Source organism: Lycorma delicatula, chromosome 12, assembly GCF_047948215.1.
Source record: "Lycorma delicatula isolate Av1 chromosome 12, ASM4794821v1, whole genome shotgun sequence".
Lineage (NCBI taxonomy): Eukaryota > Metazoa > Arthropoda > Insecta > Hemiptera > Fulgoridae > Lycorma > Lycorma delicatula.
This window is the reverse complement of record NC_134466.1, coordinates 71701847-71724856: the sequence shown is the minus strand read 5'-3', so window position 1 is coordinate 71724856 and position 23010 is coordinate 71701847. Positions and strand designations below refer to the sequence as shown.

The following is a 23010-nucleotide window of genomic DNA, read 5'->3' as shown; positions in this document are numbered from 1 at the left end:
AACAAATCAGATGATTTATTACTTCCATACAAATCTTAAAGAATGTTATTATCTTAAATTAAAAAATTTATATATATAGAATTAATCACTTACCAAAAAATTCCTCAAAAATAATTGTCCATTTCTTCATGTGTTATAACTTTAGAAATAATCAGAAAATTGGAATCTGCACCAATAAAAATACTTAACGGGTATGGTACCGCATAAAAGTGAAGGAAATGATAAAAAAGAATAATTAGATCACTGGATGGGTGTTGTTAAAAAAAGTGTTTTATGACACTGGTATTACAAATGCCATTCCTGTAATGCCTGGCTAATTTAATAGTGAATAAGACCCTGTCATTAATTTTTCCAATTATGGTTACAGAGAATTCCCTGAAAAATTACATTGAAATTGGTTTATATTTATTCAAGCTACCACAGAACACATAAAATGCCAAATGAGTCAAGAATTTCACTTTATTTGTTTAATTAGCTTAAAATTAAAATATTCTATTATCCACATGTTTTAAATTAAATTAAAATAATTTAAAATAAAAATGAAATTAAAATTAAAAATAAATATTGGATTTAAAATAAAAATAAAATACCATTATTATTAGTACTGATGAAGTTTTAAAATTAACAGATTTATTGTTTACTTTTTTGTATAAGAAACCTTTAGAGTTTTTTTGCTCGCACTCATTTACTACGTTCTACATAGTATATGTATATTGTATTCATTGTCAATACCGTTAAACAAACTTGCTTGTTTTAGATATTGCAGAATGTGTACTGGAGTAATGTAAAAATGACAAATGTCCCAACATAGTTATCATTTTTTGATTTCTACATTTTAGCAATTTATGAGAATTTAATCTCCAAAATGTACTTGTCAAAAAGACTGTTTGGATTGTACATTGTGACTTCTTTCACCTGTGAAGTATTCCCAATTATGCATCCGCATATTGGTTGAAGGTGATGTTCCAATTTCTATCAACAGACCTGAAACTTCTATCAGAATACTCTTGAATTCTTTATCACATTATGTTGGGTATCAACTACTTCATCCAAAAGGATGAGGCTTTTCTAATTGTACTACAAAAATGCAGTCAGAAATTTTGGAAACGTGAGATGCCAGAGAGGGGGCAAGTTAATGAATAAGAAGGATGAATTGATTTAATAGTTGGGTTTTTTGGTAGGTAACTCTCTTGATGAGTAGATAACTTGCCAAAGCACCATGGATAATAGAATATTTTCTGCCTTAAAATTTATACTTCAAAATGTAATTTATTTTGCAACATCAATATCAGATAATGTTACAAAACATAAGATAAGTAATAATATACCAAATTAGTTTACAGGATATTTTCTGCACTGAATGCAGTACCAGTATACAAAAATAATTGATTAGATAATTAAATTAATTAATTAGAACATCCAGTAATCTAGTATACTGCTGAACAGAACTAGCTAATTTATTAATTTTTAAAATTTTGTCATATGGGGTTAGAAATTTTTTTTAATACGTGTTATTGTTTTATTTCTAAGGAATATATTTATAGAGTCAATGGGTTAGATTTCTGAGTAGCATATTAAATATTTCCTTAGTTATGTGTATGTATGAATATGTGATTAAAAGAATATCCAAGATTGATATTATTTTGAAAAAAATTAATAAACATAAATGTAAAATTCAATAAGATCCATGAAGTTAAAATGAACTTATCCTTTAAAAAAAAAAAAAAAATAAAGAATGCCTGAAATATTATTTCTCAAAATCATACCCTATTTATTTTCAACAGATTGTTCTAGTTTAAAAATTAGAAGTATGAAATATTTTCAAGTTTGCATCAGAATATTGATGCCAATTTGGAAACTGTGGTTTTATATATATTATTTTTTTTTAGTTAAACGGAAAATATATTTTTAGAAAGTTATTTTAACAATTATTTTTTTATACCAGAGATTGAATTAAAGTTGTAAGTAAGAGTGCACTGTTAAGATGCAATAAAGATCACTTTTTACAAAAATGAAAAAGTATATTTTCATACACTATGAGAAACTTATTTCTTTTCAGAAAATATTTTGTTACCCTTTTTTTTATAGGTAGAATTCTGAAGGATTACCACCAGATGAGCTTTCAGTTCAAAATGGAATTTCAACTACTCGGGCCAGCAGATTTCCAGTTTGTATTGATCCTCAGCAACAAGTTAGTATCAATTATTAGTATTATTAGTATTTTTTATTTATGTATCCTATTAAAATAAATAAGTATATTTTACCTAAGTACAGAAAGTGCCTCCGCTATAAAAGACTAATCGGAAGAGGCTGTCACCCATTGTTGGGAAAGCCTATTATATTGAATAACAAGTGCTACACAGTAAATTTATATTTAATGTTAATTTCCAGGCCTATACAGTACATATAATCACATTTCATTATTAAATAATTAAATTTGAATTAAATTTTTTATTGTACTTACTTTTATTAAAGCCAGATCGGAAGGCAAGATGAAAATTCATAATTTAAGAGAGAAAAATGAAAATATGTAAACCCAAAGAGAAAAACTAATTTTTTTTACATACACACTACACTACACAATGATAGTTCTAAAATACTGATTACAGTAAATTGAAAAAATTAGGTATGTACAGTGTTTGATTTAGCCTACTTATGTGAAGTTGACGGAACCAGGGAATAAAAATTATCAATTTTTAATTGCTTACATGACTGGGTTTGCTTCTTTATAGTAATAATTTAAACCATCTAAAATTTTCATAATACGGCTGCACGTCTTGCTTCTGTGATAAATCAATTTATAAAACTATTGTATCAACTGCATCACAAACACTAGAAAGACTGGGTTTTTAATCAGTTACTCTTCTTTTGCCTCATCATATTCAGAATCATTTTCAATCCGTGAAAGGATTTCATCATTCTTAATTCTGTGCCCGGATCGGTATCTTCCAACCATTCTCACACATCTTTTCAGTAATTTTTTTTTCTCCTCTTCTTCTAAAAACCATCATAAATTCACCAAAATATTTTCCAAATCTTTTTTAACATTTAAGTCAATATTTTTCAAAGCAAGTGTGAGGGTCGTTTTTTTCAATGACTGCCATGCATCATTTAAATTAAATACTGCTTACTTTATAGAATATCTTTAAAAAAAATATAGTTTATCTTCAATTAAATCATTTTCTTCTTCAAGTACAGTAAGTACTTTATCTACCTCGCCTGGTATATAACCTTTTGCATACCACAATCACATTCGAGAGGTTATGTTGGGTGGTAAAAACAAGCATTTAATTTTCCCATTAAACTTACCAATTTTTCTGGTACATAATGTGCCAGAGCATTATCTAGAATTAAAACAGCCTTTACTTTCAGCTGGTACTTTGAGGATGTCTTCTTGATACTGTCTCATGACAGAAATAAATTTATTAAAAAAACAGTGTTCAAAAATTGGTAAGTTAAACCAAACTTTCTTTGGAAGAATTGTAATGCACAGGAATAGCAGCTTCACTGTGAGTTACATGACTCGTTAGGCCACAACAAATTTCTAAATCTGGTTAGCCACCATCACTGGCTTCAAATTTTTCGAGTTCTATATGATTGGCAAATTTTTTTTGCTGCATATGAATTTCCATTTTGCATATACTAACCTCTCAACAGCGTTCCTACATAAACCATCTTAATACAGAATCTGTCAGATTTTGATTAATGGCTACTCCCATATGTTTTCATTCAATTTGTGAATCAAACATAGAAAACTTATAATCTATTCAAAATTTAACAAGTTTGTCTTTCAATTTTTGAACATCTGATACTGTATTTTTTTTTTTTTTGCCATATTTCTCACACGGTATTGGCATGTTCGTACCAGACTAACTAACTCTTTTACTAATTCAAGTTTCTGGCATACAAAGTAACATACATCAGAATTTCTGATAGTAGAATATAGTGTAATAGTTTGTCAAATATTAATTGCATGTATTATGGAAAGTTGTGGTGAAAGTCAAATTACCATTCAGAATTGATATTATTCTAGCCAGTGACATGACAAAAATGTTTTTCTATTATTTACAAATTTTTAACTGCTGTCAGTTTACTTTTAAATTATTTTTTCTTAAATAAGGGCTGTTTGCTATAATATATAGTTTATACAATTGTGGTCTTGATTTAGTGAAATGGGTGATAATAAGCTTTAGTGGCTGTTTAAAAAAAAAAAATTTTCCAGAAACATAACTATTGATTTATATATGTTGGTTGCTTAAGTTATAATATTTTTTTTTTTTTTTTTTATTATTTTAATTTTGTTTCCCCATTTTGTTATTAATTGTACATCAACAACAAGGACTCAAATAAAACCCTTAATATTTTGAATTACATTAAGAGTACAGTATAATCAGAAAAAAATGAAAAATGAGTTATATATTTCCTCTTAAGATTTTGAAAAAAAAATTTAGCTTGGAAAGGTATAAAAATTAATTATTAACTTACCTATTTAAATAATGTGATGAATACAAAGTTGAAGCAGGGAACTATCCAGATGCATTTGGTTCATAAGTGCTTAGACAAAATTGAAGGTCAAATATCTGTCATGGTGACTGAATAAGTTTTACTTAACTATTTATACATTACTGGGTCTATCCTGTTTAAAGGATAGGCATGTTTATTGTTTGCATCAGTTTTTGCTTAATATTTGAGAAACCATTTTTACTCTTATGTTTATTGAACTTTTAGGAAGGTTAGACATAAATTTATTTAGGTACCTCTATAATTGCATGAGCAGAACCATTTAAACCAATAAACAAAAAGCATATCATATTCTTAGATGATTTTTTTTCAAGTAATGTTTTAAGCTGCTGACCGAATCACAAGATTTAGAGATAAGAAGTAATTTTTTGTGTCTTTTTTAAAGTTCTGTTAAGGAATTTTTTGTTACACATAAAATTGGATAAATGATTTATTCTGTATTATCACCAATTTAATAGAAAATTTTATTGTTTACATTTTTATAAGGTAGATAAGACGTATTTATAATAAAAATTCAATGTAGTGTAAAATATGTTTAAATCTTGCTAGAAGACATATTTTTTAATAAGAAAACAATTTCAAGTATAATGGCAAATATCGTCTTTTTTAATTGCTGTGTGAGACTTTGGCATAAATTTATTTGGAAAACTTATTTAGCTTAAATAGCATTTTGTGTTTTACAGCATCATTTTACATTGTTCACTATTGTAAGTCACTGAAAACTTGTCTTTAATCACTTACAGTTGCTGAATGCTGTCATGAGTGAAAATTAGAAAATAGTCTCACTTTTATTAAATTTTTCACTTATTGTAAGCAATTCATTTCGGAGGTAAAATTTTTTATTATTTTTTTAACGTACTGATTTTGCACATTTTACAGGTGGTTATTGTATTTTTTTTTTGAGTCTTTTCTACATTTAAATGTAAGGTTTTTTCTTTAAATTGCTAAGATATGTGTACATGTTTCACTTTCAAGGAAAGAATCATGTATTGGAATCATGTAAGGAAATAATAGTGAAAACTTACAGATAAAATTGACGAGAACATCTGTTGAGATGCCAGTATATACAAATCTTTAGAGATGTGGAATTATTAATCTTTCACATTAAGAACTAGAGCTAACATTTATTGACCCTTGTAGCTTGGAAGGGGTCGATGAGAAGAAAGCATTGGATCCTAGAACAGGCTAATGTACATAGTCTTTGGAAAAAGAAGAATGCTTTTTTATTATACTTTTGTTTTTCATTGAGAACTGAAGCAAATTAATCAGTTAAATTGATTTGTATCAACATTTAGGAGACAAATGTCATTCATGATATCTATATTCAAATCTATGTACTCTTTCTACAAACACAGTTCAGACGCTTCTATATAGCTATTTTATTTTCATTCATGCCAATCTAACAAATGAATAAACCAGTAAACTCCAACAACAGAGAGAGAAGAAGTTGTCTCTTAGACCACAGTAGCAAATGTGAATAACTGTTAAAACTGTTACCAGAAATGTTACAAAGTTAAAGCACATTAAAAAATAATGAATATATTGTATTATAAAAGTATAGACAAATTTCCTGTTTTTTCCACATTATGAATTAAATCCAAGCACTCACTGTATGTTTCAAAAAGGACTTGAGATGTTTCAAAAACTGGTTGAGGTTATGTCATTCTCTAGGAAAAACTTATAAAGTTTTGATTTGTGTAGTGATGTACAGTTGTCTTTACCATGAGCACAAGCATTATTCATTTAATCCTGTCAGCAAAATTGTTACTTTCACTGGTACAGAGCTTGAAACTCATGCTCAAAAAAAAAAAATTGTTAGACTGCAATTCCGTGTAATTTGAACACTCAATGTGAAACTACCAGCAGAACTAAAAGTTATGCTTCATCCCAACTTTTTGTTGAGATTGATTGTTCTATTCAGTACAAAATATCAACAGGCCATTTGTGTGCTTCTAATGCTGCACAGAGAGCTCTTATGTTTGAGGGTCATTAAAATATAAACTGTAATTTGTTTATATAGTTTTCTATTAAATAAAACTACAAAATATTATCTTATTTTTCTACAGAGTTTCCTTCAACAGAAATACATTTTCTCCACGGGATAGGTAGCTTCTTGATCCTCTTCATCATAAAAACAATATGGTTGCCCCACTAATCAATTGCGCACATAGCACTTGTGGAAGGTGACTGGTGCATAGTAGTTGGTGAAATTGCAACAGAATTGGGATTAAGTATTGGGAGTGTACATACAATGTTGTCTGACACTCTTGGATGCAGAAAGAAGACAATGAGGTGGGTTTTACGTCTTCTCACTGAGTACAGAGAAATTTCCGGAAAGATATTTGTCAGCAGCTTCTAAATTGCTTGAGGAAGAAGAAGAGGCATTTCTGTGTCTGTGTATTGTGACCTACAAGAAAATGTGGGTCCACCACTACATCTCGGAAAGCAAGAAGAAGTACGGAGTGTTGGAAACATTGGGAAAGGCTACCGATCAAGACAAGAAATGCTTGTCAACTGGAAAAGATTTCCAGTTGAATCTGCTTATAGATTTCCTGCAGAAACGAAGGATGGTAAATGCAACATACTATTGCCACTTGTTGAATCATAGCTGCTTATCGCAACAAACATCGCTGGAAACCAATTCACAATGTCCTCTTTCTCCACGATAATGCACGATATGTTGTCATTATTTTCCTTAGTCAGCTACGCCAGTGGGTGGTTCAGAAAGTGGACTAGATCAGGTACAAGTAATTCTTCGGCCAGTATGACAAGAGCGGTGGTGCGATCCACCAACTTGCCAAGTTTACACACCAAATTCTCATTAGCGCAATTGAATTCATCCCTTTAACATCTGGAAAGCCAAGGTGGCCTGCTGTTCCTTGGTGAGATGACGACTGCAGGCGTGCACTAAGAGATCGGCGTAGGACTTTATGTAAGCCCTATGTCGAATGTTTCGGTGTGCTAAACGAAAATCTTGGCTGAATTACGTTAAATGCATTTCTTGGACAACACCATTATATGTTGCATAGAGAAAGGTTCAAACCACATGTGGATAATAATTCAACGCAGACGATAGGACTTCAAAGCAGTGGAAACCTTGTTAACGCACCAGTTGATGTGGCAAACACACTCGGAAGGTCGTTCATGGCAGTTTCACTTACATCATCTTACTGTCCTGAGTTCATGAAATATAAGTTGCAGGTAGGAAATATCCTGTTGGTGATTGGAGAGTCACAAAATGAATTAAACACACGTGTTTCTTATAATGAGCTAAGGTATACCTTAAATAATTCTTGTGACACTTCTTCTGGAAATGATACTATCAGATCAATATGTTATCACAACTCCCAGATAGTGCACAATGACTTATTTTATGTATCTATAACTGGATATTCTCTGACCAGGTGTTTACAGATTATTGGCACTGGTGGTCCCCATTCTGAAACCTGGTAAAGGTAAATTATGCTCCACAAGTTGTCATCCTATCTCCTTGACCAGTACCCTGGGCTAGGTGATGGAACGGATGGTAAACCGTCGTCTAGTGTGGTACCTTGAGAGAAACGCCCCAGTCTCCCCAGAACAATGCAGTTTCCACGATGGTAGATCATCTATTGATCATGTAGTTGCCCTGGAAGCTGCTATTTCAGAATGCCTTTTTATTTTGCCAACGCCTGGTTGCTGTATTTTCTGATTTGCAAAAGGCATACGACACAGTATGGAAGAGAGGAATCCAAAATACTTTTAATGAATGGGATGTACAAAGTATCTCCTCGCATTTATCAGGGGTTTCCTCAGTGGTCGGTCCTCCCAAGTCAGAATTCAGCACCTTTTCTCAGCTGTAAATATATGATTACCTCCAGTTGTTGCTCATGTTATTTTACCCCTTGGTGGCATTTTCTTGTTAATTACTGATTTGGTCTCTGTTTATGTCATAAAGACATAAACAGAGACCATAATGTCATAAAGAACACAAATCCGGTTATCTTGTTGCTCAAATTCCATGAGTGCTCATGTCATAGAGTGACATGTACTTCAAACACCCTGTTGTCTGTAAGATTCAGTGTGTTATTTTGCAAATAATCCAACGTAACACAACTGTGAGCTTCCGCTCAATCCACAGCCACATTGAAATTTCAAGCAACGAGCACGCTGATAGTGCAGCAAAAGAGGTTTGCTTTCAGCCTTCGTTCACCAATCGCATGGTGGGGCACCACTATGCGATTGGTGAACGAAGGCCCCACCACTATGCTAAAGCAGACTGTTACGCAGTCTGCTTAGCAAAATTCTGGTTTAATTTGAATGACCCTTATATTGTTCAAAAATCAGTATGACATACTTCTTTTAGAAGCATTCAAAAATGAATACTTTGCATACATTACATAAGTCTTTTAACTTAAAATCTTATGGATGTAGCGTTGTTCAAGAAATTACTGATGAAGACAAAAGTTGCTCATGTACACTGATAAACAGAATAAACTTACATGAACAGTGATAAATCAGAATGTGGGACAGCAAAAAGCAACATGAAACTGAAGCACGTTTTTCATTTTTTTGCATTTTTTTTCAGTGGTATAACAGTGACTTACCAGAAAGTGAAGAATTTCCAAATGATTATAGTAAAAAATTAAAGAATTTTCAAAAATTAATGCTATTACGCTGTTTTAGAGTCGATAGAGTATATCAAGGCATATCTAATTATGTGGCTGCAACAATTGGGGAACAATATATCACACCACCTTTTATCAGGTAAAATTGATTATTTTGTTTGAGTTTGTTGGTTTTCTTTCTAAAGAGTCCAGTATTTTGATTCCTAGTGGATTATTTTAATGTAATTGTAATATTTAAAGCTGAGAGGTGGTTATATTGACAGAGATGAAATCTGTTGTATTATTTCATTGGTTGCTATAAAAGTGAAGAACTGATTAAGAAACTTATTTTTTGTGCTTGAAATTTTCAAGTAATTTTATTACAAAAAAAAATTAGTTCTGTTATCTGCCACAGATCATTACAACAGAATAGCTCAATATTACATCAGTGACTGAAATAGTAAACATACCTCTCTTTTATTTGTATTTTTCAAGTATGTTTTTCATTTTGTATAATGGGTGTACAAAAAAGAATATTGGGGTTTTAATTTGTTAATCTCTTGATATTATAACAAATATATCTTTATATTATAGGCGAAATACAGTGTTATTTAAGGCTAGATTCAAAAAGAAAAGAGGACAGTTTACTACACACATAGCCATATTGATTCTTTATTTTTCCACTTGTCAGCACCACAAGTAAAGATGGCTACTCCTGAATAGAAAGCTTTCTGTGTTTTTTAGTTTGCTAAATATGAATCTATACTTTTTGCATCCTGTAGAAAGTTTTATTGCGATCCTCCAAGTGACAATAACATACATCGATGGCATAATCAGTTTAAAAAAACTAGATGTCTTTGTAAAGGAAATAATATGGGACATCTAATGGTGTTTGAAGAAAATGTTGAACGAACGTGTCAGGGAGTCTTTCTTGCATAGTTTTATAAGATTTACAGCTGTCACAGGTTTTGTAGCCTATCGACTGCGGTATGCATGTCGACGACTTTGCTATGAATCAAAATTTCATCTTAGTGGGAAATGATATTATGAGTTAAAACTCATGTAATATTATAAATGGAAATTATGCGTAACATTAGCACTAATGCAAGTATGCATTATGCAAGCGTATCAGGAGTTGCTTGTTTGAATATGCTGTGTACATGGCTCTTTCCTCAACTACAAGATGGATCTGAGAATTTTATTTGACAACAAGATGGGGCGCCTACTCTCTGGCATAACTCTGTATAGGATTGGTTGAATGATCTTTTCGCCTAGTGCTGTATCGATCAGTGTGGTCCTGATGACAGAGCTTGTTTGGTGGCCTCCTAGATAACTCAATCTGACTCTTTGTGATTTGTTTTTTTTTGGGGTTTTTAAAGGATCTCGTGCATGTGCCTGTGTTACCAACCGATCTACTCAATTTGATGCACTGGATTGAAGTAGCTGTCGCTTCCATTGCTCTAGACATGCTGGTTGAAGTGTGGTACAAACTATTCCATTACTTAGGAATCTGGATTTCATACTTCTAAGTATGAGATGATAGATTTGGTTGGATGTTTGTCACGGCATACATCCAAACAGAAAGTGTTCAAAGGTATTTATATTGTACACTTGGTTGGATCTTTTCATTGAGAGCAGATTTTCAGCTGATGCAGTGATCATTTTATGGTTTTATTGTACATACCTTTATTTTTATAAGTATTTTATACCATTCATTTAATATTTTTATCTTGTCATTTTATATGAACATCAATATTCTTATTAAATTCTTTACTGATAAGCTATTTATTTTTCCAGTTTCGACATGATATATGATCAAAGTTCTCCTGGCACCCCAGTAATTTTCATTTTAAGTCCAGGGTCAGATCCAACTAGTGAACTAATGAAACTAGCTGATCGATGGGGAGCTGGACCAAAATTTAAGTACCTTTCTTTAGGTCAAGGACAAGATAAGGTAAGGTATATTACAGATACTGTGATGTATGTTTATATAATAATATTACTATGAATTAGTTTTCACAAAAATGAAAACAAATGTTACAAATACTGTTTATTGAAATAAATGTTACTTAGAACATTGTAAAAGATATTAAAACTCCTTAACAATCTTTTTCAAACAAAAAAAATTTGTTTAAGAAATAAAATTCTTCATGCTTAGCAAAGATTGAAGAAGAATTATATTAAAATATATTATTACTAGCCTATTGGGGCTCTACCCCCTGGACTACAGGGCCCAGATTAGCTCAGACAAACCCCAAAGCTGACCCAGGAGCTTCCCAGGGCCACAGGGCCTGCCACAGAGCTTGCTTTGCTAGTCATTCCCATCTACCCGGAGGGCTCTGCCCCCTGGACCCTGCAGTGTTCATTATCATCATGGTTGTGAGAATAATACTGATAAATAACAATTAAAGTATTCAGGCATAGAAACCTGAAAAAGAAACTTATTTACAAAAGGCAGATTATTAGTAATTATGGTAACTGAAGTACACACACCTTTGACGATGAAAAATTCATAACTTATATCTGTTCTCAAATGGTGCGAGAACAAACAGACAAAATTTTGGCTTTACATATAAGCATATTCAAATAAATTAGAACTATATTTAAGATAAATAAATAGTAGGTTAAACAATAAGTATGTGCATGATGTTGTGTTTTCATGTGTAAAATGAGAATATGAACTATGTTCATATATTCCTATTTTACAATATTATTATAAAACATTCTGTATGTTTATTGTTATCTTTTTTATTTGAATTTAATTCAAGCTCAGGTATGATAGAGTTCTATACTGATAAGATGCAGGCTTATTGCATTAAAATGATTATTTTTGAATTTAGTTTACTAGAATTGCTACAGGATCTAAAAGGAATTTGGTTATACAGAATAGATGTTTGATTCCTGCTTACTATTTTTAATACTAGATTACAGTGAGTTGAAGAAAAGCTAAAGAGATAGAAAAGCTAATTTTGTACTTTACCAAGCACTAGATTAAACTGTTTGGTAAAATTTCTGAGATGTAATTTAATGAAGTATACCGCCAAAAGTAATTTTAAATTATTTTAGAATCTTTATTTAATTTTATACATTCACTCTCCACTTAATTTTTCGCTTGTCTCTGTTGATTTAATTTTCACATGGTGTTCCACTGTCAAACAAGGATTATCCTCATTCACTGAATTAAGGAGCCAGAGTTAAGGAATGCTTCTTGTGAGCATCGTTAGTAGTTCCTTCTGTTTCAAAGTTATCCCAGTTACAGGCAGTGGATCTCATTGGAGCATCTTGTTGAAACTGATTTCTATACTCTCTCTGTAGTGCAACTATGTTCTCTATCTACCAGTAAGCCTTAAGGATAAATTTTCTTTCCTCAAAGCTTAGCCTTGATTCAGTCATTATTTAATCACACCTGAAATCAAGATGATAGTTATTATGTAAAATAGTGTTTACTTTTTTTGGGGCACCTGATAAAAATTCTTGTAAACTAATGTACTTTTTGTTGTGGTCAGGTTTTTTGTTAATATTTTATGTATTTCTTTCCTTCAATACTTGAGCTATCTTCTCTCCTACTGCTTCCTTTCCAATTCTTATTTTTCCAGTTTCTCTTCAATATGACTTATTTATCCTACTAAAAGTATATGATTGCTTATAAATTGCAGTTATTACTTATAAAAAGCATTATTGCTTATAAATATTTGTATAAATTTACTTTCTTTTGTTATAGGCGGCAGTTTCGCTTTTAGTAAATGCAATAAATCGTGGGAATTGGTTAATGTTACAAAACTGTCATTTGCCGATCAGTTTTATACGAACGTTAGAAAAGATATTAGACAAAAATACAAAACCACATCCTGATTTTAGGTTATGGCTTACAACTGATCCAACTCCGTCATTTCCTATCAGTGTCCTTCAGAGGTCAACGAAAGGTAAGTTTACTTAAAACTGACTTATCAATATGGTATTTCATTTTCAATTTTTTCCTTTTTTTTTTGGAAAAACTACTATAATTTTTTTAAATACATATTAACTATAAATGGCTCTTGATATGATATGATTCTGGATGCTGTTTGATGTAGTGGAAACCATAGTGCCATAAGTAATGTTTTTACCCTGTAAATTAGTTATATTGTTTTACCGGTAACTATTTATCAGCATATTTACTTATAAAAATTAACTTGTTAGTGTGGTTCTAAGGAAAAGGGAAAAGATGTTAGCCATTTATCTTATAATTCTACATTTAATATATATGGTTTTCCTTTATTTTACAATGTCATGTCACAGTTGGCGTGACCCTTATCTCCCGATATTGTTCCAATGATGGATAGATTTTCTCCTCCTCAACCTTATTAAATTCCCAAAATCTTGTTTTTTTTTTTTTTTAAATTTTTGTACTATTTTAGTTTTGCAATTGGTGAAAGTCTTTTATGCTCTAACTTCAGTTAGATGTAATTTACTTAAATATATACATGTAAGTACTGAAGAAAACATTGATGTGTGAATAAATAAATTAATATTTAAACATAAGTTTATATGACACCTGTTAAGAAGGATCTAAATTATTATTTTTTTGTTCATTTGAATTTGAACAGAAAAATTCAGCTTACCATGGCAGTAACCCTAGTTTGCTTGCATGATTTTTTATACCCTAGTAAAATGATTCATTTCCTGCCAATAAAAAAAACCAGTCTGTAATTTGTACAATACGTAAGTATTATAACACCATTTACAATATTTTTTTTCTATACTCTTCACATTTTTACTTTGTGTACATTGACAGAATGCATTAAACAATGCTACTATGGCAAATTTTGCTAAAACTTTGTAATATTCAGGATATTACATCATTTGTGATGTAATATCATGTAATGATATTATGATGATGATGATGATGTAATATTATGTAATTTATATCATTTTGTGATAGCTAACTATGACACTATGGAGTTATATAAATTTAAAAATTGTATAACCACTTAAAAATAGGTAAACATTAGTTATCACTGATCAACATTCTGTCTACTGATGTCTGTTTGTGGTGGTTTCTTTGTAACGTGTAATTATATATTATTTTTTATCATTTACTTTGAACGATTTTATTTTTATCACTATATTTATTTATTCTCTTACTCATTTTCTGAAAATTTTTATTAGATGTAGTTCATCTGACTTACAGTATTTTATTGTTAATGACTTTTATATGATAATAACTCTCACCTGGTTGTTCATTCCATGTTAACTGGTGAAGGAGAACTCCTCTTTCACTTCCTTCTCTTTTTTCTCCTTGGAATGTAAAAAGTAATTTTTTTGGATTGTTTTAGGGTACCATCTTCAACTTGTTTTATTAGCAGCTAATTTACCAACAAATTTGTTTAAATATGCTATTGGTCACAAAAATATAATGTTAGGCTAATTTATCAATAAAAAGTATTGATATTGAAGTATATATGTAATTTATATACAACCAGAGTTACTAGATTTTCAAGATAAAATCAACTGAATAAGAAATTGGTAGTGATTTAAAAAAAAAATATGAATGGTTAAGAAATAAACTGGTACTGATCAGTTGGATGGTTGAAATTTATATACAGATTGTATTAACGATTTTAGGATACTATCTATTAAATTTCTTGCTAAGAAATTATAGGTATCGATCAATTACAGGCAAATAGCTGGAAATACCAAGATGCATAAAATTCTTACACAAACTTAATTATTTGATTTTACTTGTTCAGTTAGGGGGGATATATTTTTGAAACCTGAAAAAGGTTTTTAAGTATCGGTGGTTATAGAACAAATGCCAACATTCAATGATGGTCAACAAAAGGGAAATTCTTTGAACAGCTTGTGTAAACTGCATTAATTAAAATTACAGGTTACCGTCTGCTAACTTTGTTGCTAGTTAGCAGATGATCTTTTAGACATGAGTTTATTTTAATTTATGAAAGCGGTAAGGAATTTAAATGCACTAGTAAATATAATTACAAAGAAATAAATAAAAGAAATATAATGGTAAACTACTGCATAGTTGAAATTCATGAGCAACCTTAGTTACTTGAGACTTGAATAAAGTAGTCTCTGCCATCTTCCTTGTACAGTTATGTGAAGGTGAAAAGATTAATTATACCTCTCAATTATGGTTAGAAAAACAGAAAGTTAATTGATAGTTACAATATATGTGTAACCTGGAAGGGTTTTCTAAAAACTGAATTATTGTAAAATAAATAAGTCCATGATAAAATTGCTGTCAAAAAGTAGGAAATATTACATTTAATAAATATTTAATCCTGAACTTCTTCTGATAACTGCAAGTACTTGTACATCTCTTATTCTTGATAGAAAGCTAGGAATTAGGTTTAGCTTAAACTAAGTTTTAACTTTAAATTAGGATTTTACCTTGTTTTTAGTTTTCCACAAAAACGGCTCCTAGTTATTTAACTTTTTATTTATCTTTGTTTACCTTTAATTTATTTACCTTCCAAAGTTCTGAATTGGGTCCTGTTTTAGATTAGTACACTAGAGCCAGATTTTGTGTGAGATTATTAGAAACACAAGACAGTGTGTATGTAAAAATTTATAATTGTTAAAAATATTTTATAGATAGCAGTTATAGTTTGACTGATTTATTGCATTTGATTATTGTAATTGGAATTAACATTTTCCTATTAATTTTTCTTATAGTGTAACTGAGGCTCCAAATGGTCTGAAATTGAATTTACGAAATACTTACTTTAAATTGAGACCTGAATTATTGGATAGCTGTTCTCATCCAAAATTTAAAACTATAATTTATGTATTAGCATTTTTTCATGCTATTGTTCAGGTAATGTTATTCATGATTAATTTATTAATTTAAAAATATAGTTTATACATTTAAAAATTGTTTCTTTTTTAACAGTTGTTTTCCCCTTTTTTATGCTTTAAAAATCTGTTTTATTTAAATCTTTTACAGCTTTTACATACATTTTTATTATAGTTTTGAATAGTTTGAAGCAGCATGTAATTCACTTTTTTGTGTTTTTCAAGCAATAGTAACGTGTTTTTTTTTGCGTTGTCTTAAGTTTGAGTTTGTAGAAAGACAAAGTAGGTACAATACAAATTTCAAAATTTATTCAGCTAGGTCATAACAAGATGGGTAGTGTGAATATTTTATTTTATTAAGATACACTATCTAGAAATATCTTTCAATATACTGAATCAAATGACTTTCACTACTAGAAATAAATAAATAAATTTATTTATTGATTGTTTTCGTTGTTATTGTTGCTTCTATGTTTTATAAATTTTCTTAATTTAATTTAAGGAACAGAAGTACAAATAAGCTTCTTATGAGTTAGTCTCATAATAAAACCAATAATACTACAACTTTATTCTTATGCTTACCTTAAGCACAGCCTTTAGAAAAAGATATGTCTATATAAAGTAAACATAAATGTAAAGATATATTTACAAAAATTAACAGTAATTATTAATGAATTTTATTGAAATTAGACTACTGGTCTTTTATTTCTCATCATATTCTTAACAGCAAACTTACATCTGCAAAAACTGTAACTGTGCATGGTTCTTCATTTATTGAGCAGACTGAAATATAAGTCAACACACTTCATACGTTTATGTATATATCATACTATTTGAACTTGTTTCATTGCCATATAGTTAATGAAATATATTTATACAGATATTCACTACATATAATATGGCTACAAAAGGACAAGTTCTTATATTATAAGAATGTTGTAATTTAAAATAATGATATATTCTATTGTATTTTTCATGCAGTTATACTGAATTTCTCATGACTTAAGAGGATAAACTTCAGGAGTGCATTATAAGGTCAAAATAAACAAAAACGTGTCTTAAATGAATGTAGGTGCAAAAATGCTAAACATTCAAGTTTTAGTTTGCGGAAAATCTTTTCTGATTACTGCTCCAAAGGTGAAGTGATGCTATGCTATATAATACTTGGAATGGAGATAAATGAAGAAAAATTAGTGACTTGTATGTTATTTGATCCGAGAACATTTTTTTATTGGGCCCATAGAACTGTGTTTGATAGTTTCCAATATAAATGTTATAAATCATAAAAAAATTGAAATTAAAATTTCACTTTTTTAGTATTTTTATTAATAAACCGAAGCACATCAGCTTCCTTGTGGGACATTGTAGTTATTGAAATAATGAAAGTTCTATGAATAATATCATAATAATGACATGGCAATAAAATTGTTTTCAGATTACAGTTATAATATTAATTTTCACTTTTTCCCTTAGGAACGACGTAAATATGGTAAAATTGGATGGAATATTGCCTACGATTTTGGTGAAATGGACTTTATTGTATGTACTCAAATAATTGAAACATATCTGAAAAGAGTTGTGATGAGTACAGACCAACGAATACCATGGGCTAGCCTCAAATACCTAATTGGAGAGGTCACTTTATTATTTTATCTTATAACTTTTAAAATTTATTTTTTTTATTTCTGCCATTATCTTATGTTTTGTAAATTAAATTTATTATCAAAACTGAAATTTAATTATTTATTTTTAAATTTAAATATAAAAGCATCTCTTAATATTAAGAATTCTTTTACAATTTCTCTTTCCCTTCTAGTCACTCCAGATTGGAGACCAAATATTTACCAAAATATTGCCAAATATATACTTGTACTCATTGTGCCGCTATTTAAGTTTACTGAGTTCCTATATTTTTTATTGTATTTATTTATAATATTCTTGATAATGTGAAAATAGCAAATATAATAATTTCTTATATTTAATACTCTCTGAGTAGGATATATTGTTAAATTTTATAAGTTTTCCTAAATTTATCTTAATATATTTGTGAAAAGTAATATAGAATAATAAGTTTTATTAAGTATTCAAATTTTAACTTATTTACTTTAAAAGTTCTGAAACAAAGTAATTAATTAGTTGCTATGTAGAGATGGATATTATATTGTTTTTTTGTAGGATTACCTTTGTAACTTTTTCAGGTTTTGTTCATATATAAAATTTTAATGTTTTATTTTGAAGTATATTATAATCCTTATAACAGTTACATGTAATTTCTCATTATATAAAACATAATTAATAAAATTCAGCACAACTGAATTGTACAAACTATATGACTAATTATCCTTAAAATTTTTTCATAGATCTTTGTTTTTTTATAAGACAATTCAGTTGAAGAAATCGTAAAAATTTTCACAAAGCTCTTCATGTGGAAGAAATGATATTGTAGAAAGGATAATCAAAGATAATTAAGGATGATTGAAACCATCCGAAGAACTATAAAAAGTGACACTGTAACGATGGTTGATTTTATTTACTGTATATTTTTTTTTTATATAATGAATTTCTTTTCAGGTTATGTATGGTGGACGGGTAATAGATGATTTTGATAGACGTATAGTAAAAACATATATGAATGAATATATGGGTGATTTCTTATTTGATTTCTTTCAACCATTCCATTTTTACAGAGATCCTACTGTGATTATGTTATACCACCTGACGGAACCAGAGATGATTATATGGGTAAATAATTACATCAGAATTATAATTTAATGGTTATAATGTTATGATATTATTTAATGCTTAGATATGTCTTAAGTAACATCCTTAATCTTTTCAGACACTGACATTTAGAGAATACAGTTTGCATTTCTGAAGAGAATGTTAAGAATATTATTAACCCATTAGGTATGAAGATCTAAACCGCTAAATATTTTGGGATGTAGAGGAACGTAGGTTACCCAGTTGGCATCTTGGCCACTATTTTGGCTTCTTGTTCAATTCCTGGATAGGAAATATAGACCCCCCCAATAAAGAACCAGCTGGCTTACCAACTGCTAGAAGGTGGCTGCATGATACTGTATTTTGAGGATAAGAAAATGATAATGAGGATAAGGATAAGAGTAGTAAGAAGAAAAGGAAAAAAAGGTTTTTAAAAAGATGTAGAATTCAGTAGGTCAAATAATACTATTTAACTTCTCTAAATATAGTAATTATATAATACTGTTAAAATTGCTGTAAGTACAGTTAACTTTTTAATGAAAGATATGGAATATGCTCATGTTAAGACATCAGTTTGACAAATTTGTTTTTAAACTATTCCACTGACTAGTGTTTGAATACAGTAAAAATATGAAATTTGAGTGGATGGTTTTATTGTGTACATATAACCAGTTTACATCATGACTGCAGTACCAGCAAACAAGATATTTACTTTTGCCAGTTTTTGAATAAACTAGTCTTTTAAGAAAATTATCTCAAAATAATGTTATAAAAATGTAAAATTTTATTTTATTTATGTTAACTGTTATCATGGATATGGGAAATATTTTTGGCCAAGAATTGTATTGGCCTCTTTAATTTTTGTTTATAATGTTTCCTATTTGCATTGTATTAATGTCCGTATTTTTAAGTTTTATGTATTTTATTTAGAGTTATGTATTTACTTTTTTTATTTCAATAAATTTTATTTAATTTCACAATAAGTAAGAAAGTAAATCATAAAAAAGTTCAAATTTCATAACAAATTGTGTATTGGGTGATGAAGATTTGTTCACTTTATTTGTTAGCAAGTTATTTTTTTGTTAAGTTATTTTTATTACTGACAATTCACTTTCAACATACTGCAAATACAATTGAAAAAAGCTGGGAGCTATTAACAAGAGTTTGAAAAAGTGAATTATTAAATGTAGCAGCCATTTTTTTTTTCAAATAATGGAACATCAATCATAAAATTTTCTTCAAAAAATTTGGTAATGGCAAACTACATTAATGTATTACACGATGAAATGTTAAACAAAGCTAATGTTGTCTTGTTTCTTCATTTTTGATAAAATAATGAATGATTTATCAGGGCCAATTATACAGAAGACCCTGGTTATATTTTAGCTTGTAGATGGTTGATTTAAGTTTCACTATGATGTCAGACAGCTAGCTTAAAGTGAGAGCAATTATCTAGCAGTAAAATAGTGGAGATAAATTTTTAAAAAATGACCAAAAATCAATGTTTGCATTAAATATATAATTGATCATATAGTTGCCCTGGAACCTGTTATTCAAAACGTCTTCACCAACACCTGGTTGTTGTATTTTTCAATATGCAAAGGGCATATGACAAGGCATGGATGAGAGGAATCCTAAATACACTGCATGAATGGGGTGTAAAAGGGAATCTCCTTGCATTTATCAGGGATTCCCTCAATAATCAGTCCTCTCGAGTTTGAGTTGGAATGGCAGTATCCATACCCATAAATAAAAAAATACCCATAAATAAAACTTTAAAGTTTTTGCCTTTTGACATATGGCAATTTGATGTTTTATGTTACATTTTTAATATTGTTTTTATTTTGGTTTTGTTTTGCATTTAACATACTGCATAGACATTTTACATCTGTTTTATTTTTAAGATAAATTTTAAATGTTAATTTTTAATTATTTTTTGTCTGGGTGCTGATAGTGACACCTCGTTGTGCACGCAGGAAAAAATTCAACTTACTTGAACCTTAACAAATACACAATAACACAACTATGTACTAAACCAACAAACACAATTCACAGTAAAAACCTGTTTAAACTTACATTCTAAATGTATATCTACCTAATTCTATAAAACTGATGGCAATAGTATTATCTGATGGCAAGATGAGAACAGCAGGACCAGCCACTGAAGCGAGAAGACATACGCGTAATCTTAGCTTTAAAAAAGAGCCATCATGAATGTTAATATGCTTTACTTTAAAAAATTCATCTTAGTTTGATTTAAAAAGTTGATAGGTTTCGACAGTTTTTTGTACATACAAATTTCAGGTCAGGAAAGAACCGATAGAGCTGCTGAGGGTACCTATGTTTAGCTGGCTTTCACTTAGCACATTTCTTTTCTGATTATGCATGCTTCATAAAATATTATTTGAGAAGTACATCCACAAGAATGAAAACACGTAGACTGTTTAAACTATTTTCAAAATTTATGTTTTTTAAAATGTTGTATGAACTATTGATCAACTTATACACCTTAAAAAATAAGATTAATAAAATACTGCAAGAGAATCATGAATGACATTGAATTCTCTACCTGAAATGCTGAAAAAAGACAAAATAGGACAAAACAGATTTTTTTAAATATAGTGTACAGTAAACAGAAAATACAATAACTGATTGCAAAGATTTGCTTAATAGTTGGATTCTGGAAAACTGAAAACTACACCTTTTACAATGTATTATAAACGGTTAAAGTCTCATTCACCAAAGTCAAATATTTTCTATTGCAATTTCACTGCATTCTTTTTACACAGTAACATCTTCTTTTCTTTAGCATCTTAGTAGATGCTACTAAAAATTCATATTTTTTTATAAGTCTTAACCAAAAAGGATCATTATTATCCAAAATTTATGAAAAATATGTGCCTTACTGCAGATTAACAATGTAATGCAAATATTCAAATAGTAGATAAATAACAAAAAATTGAGTTTTATAATTATATGCAACAGAAGGAAGATAATTTGGGGTTGTAAAGGAAGCTCTCATAAACAAAAAAAAATGAAGGAAAGTTTGGAGGAGGTTAAATATGGAATAATATGTCAGCCAAGTGCTCCATAGGTCTTTTTTTTCCCCTACTTCCCCGGGCCGGGTATCCATTCAAGTATGCGCAGCCAGGGAAAGTGTCCTTTAAACTCAAAGGAGGCCTCCTCACCCGCCGGCTGTATGTCCGGCACAGCAGGTCAGCTCCCCCGGTTGGATCTTTTGTTTTAATGTGCCTGCCTCTAGCCCTCCCCCGACAGAGAACCAGGCCCGACAAAACCGTCCCTAGCCCCCGCCGAGGAAACCGGGTCTCGGTCTTTTCATTACCCAGTTGTTATGATCACCAAACGAAGGAATGATCTTCTCCTCATAGCTGCTTGCCTTAACGAAAATATTAAACTGCTAAGTTACCACGGGGCCTCAATGGCCTCTTAAAAGGGCTACATCATCTTTAGCCTTTAGCACTATCTTGGCAAACTCCTCCATTTTGTTCCAATTGTCAGTGGATCGTAGGAGAAAAAGAAGCAGATTCTCCAGATTTAATTCTTGCAGCACTGCACGTCGTCTATGTATAGTCCATCTATTACAGTGGAACAGAGTATGTTCGGAAGTATCCGAATCCTGGCAGAACATGCAAATAGGTGCTGGTCTTCTACCGAATCGATGTAAATAATATTCGAAGCTACCATGCCCAGAAAGTATTTGAGTAAGATAATAACCAACCTCCCCATGTCCTCTATCAAGCCACATGCCCAAGTCGGGTATCAGTCTCCTGGTCCAGGTAGCTTTAGTGGAAAGATTCCATCTGTCCTGCCATATGCGCCTGATGTTAGCTTGGACTTCTTGTTTTGGCATGCCACGATACCTAAGTGATCGCTCCTTAACTAAGAGGTCGATAGGGGGAACCGATGATAAAACACAAGCCGCATCGTAAGAGATGGTGCGGTATGCAGAAGTGATGTTTATAAGAGCTTGCCTATGCAGAGTTCTAAGTCTTACGACATTTCTTGCAACACAAAGTGCTTTTTCCCATATAGGTACAGCAATAATACAGAGGTTAAAGTTGAGGCAATGACCTGCCGCCTAGATGCACGTGGAGCTTCATGTCCAGCCAACAATCTTGTTAAAGCCTTTGCGGTATTCTCGACCTCTTTACATTTCTGTGCGAGATGAGGACTAAACTTTAGAGCTGGGTCTATAATGACCAAGATATTTTGTTACTGCCACACGGTCTAGTCTGCGATCTCCCACGCGGAGATTTAGGTTTCTAAGTCGCCTTCTTCCAGCCAGAAAAATATAGTGACATTTATCTAAAGACAAAGATAGTTCTTGGTCCAAGAGCCAATTATTAACCAATGTTAGCACTTCATT

At 30.4% G+C, this 23010-nt stretch overlaps 1 protein-coding gene across 1 annotated transcript in view; it reads left to right on the top strand.

The window, feature by feature from the left end:
* The first annotated feature begins 767 nt into the window (after positions 1 to 767).
* LOC142332808 (dynein axonemal heavy chain 10-like) overlaps positions 768 to 23010 on the top strand; it is a 54193-nt gene continuing 31950 nt past the window's right edge. Inside the window, exons 1-8 of the mRNA XM_075379423.1 lie at positions 768 to 779; positions 2093 to 2191; positions 9089 to 9267; positions 10905 to 11061; positions 12829 to 13034; positions 15783 to 15924; positions 17376 to 17537; positions 18474 to 18644. Of these exons, the coding sequence (XP_075235538.1) occupies positions 768 to 779; positions 2093 to 2191; positions 9089 to 9267; positions 10905 to 11061; positions 12829 to 13034; positions 15783 to 15924; positions 17376 to 17537; positions 18474 to 18644 (1128 nt within the window). The remainder of the gene's footprint in view (positions 780 to 2092; positions 2192 to 9088; positions 9268 to 10904; positions 11062 to 12828; positions 13035 to 15782; positions 15925 to 17375; positions 17538 to 18473; positions 18645 to 23010) is intronic.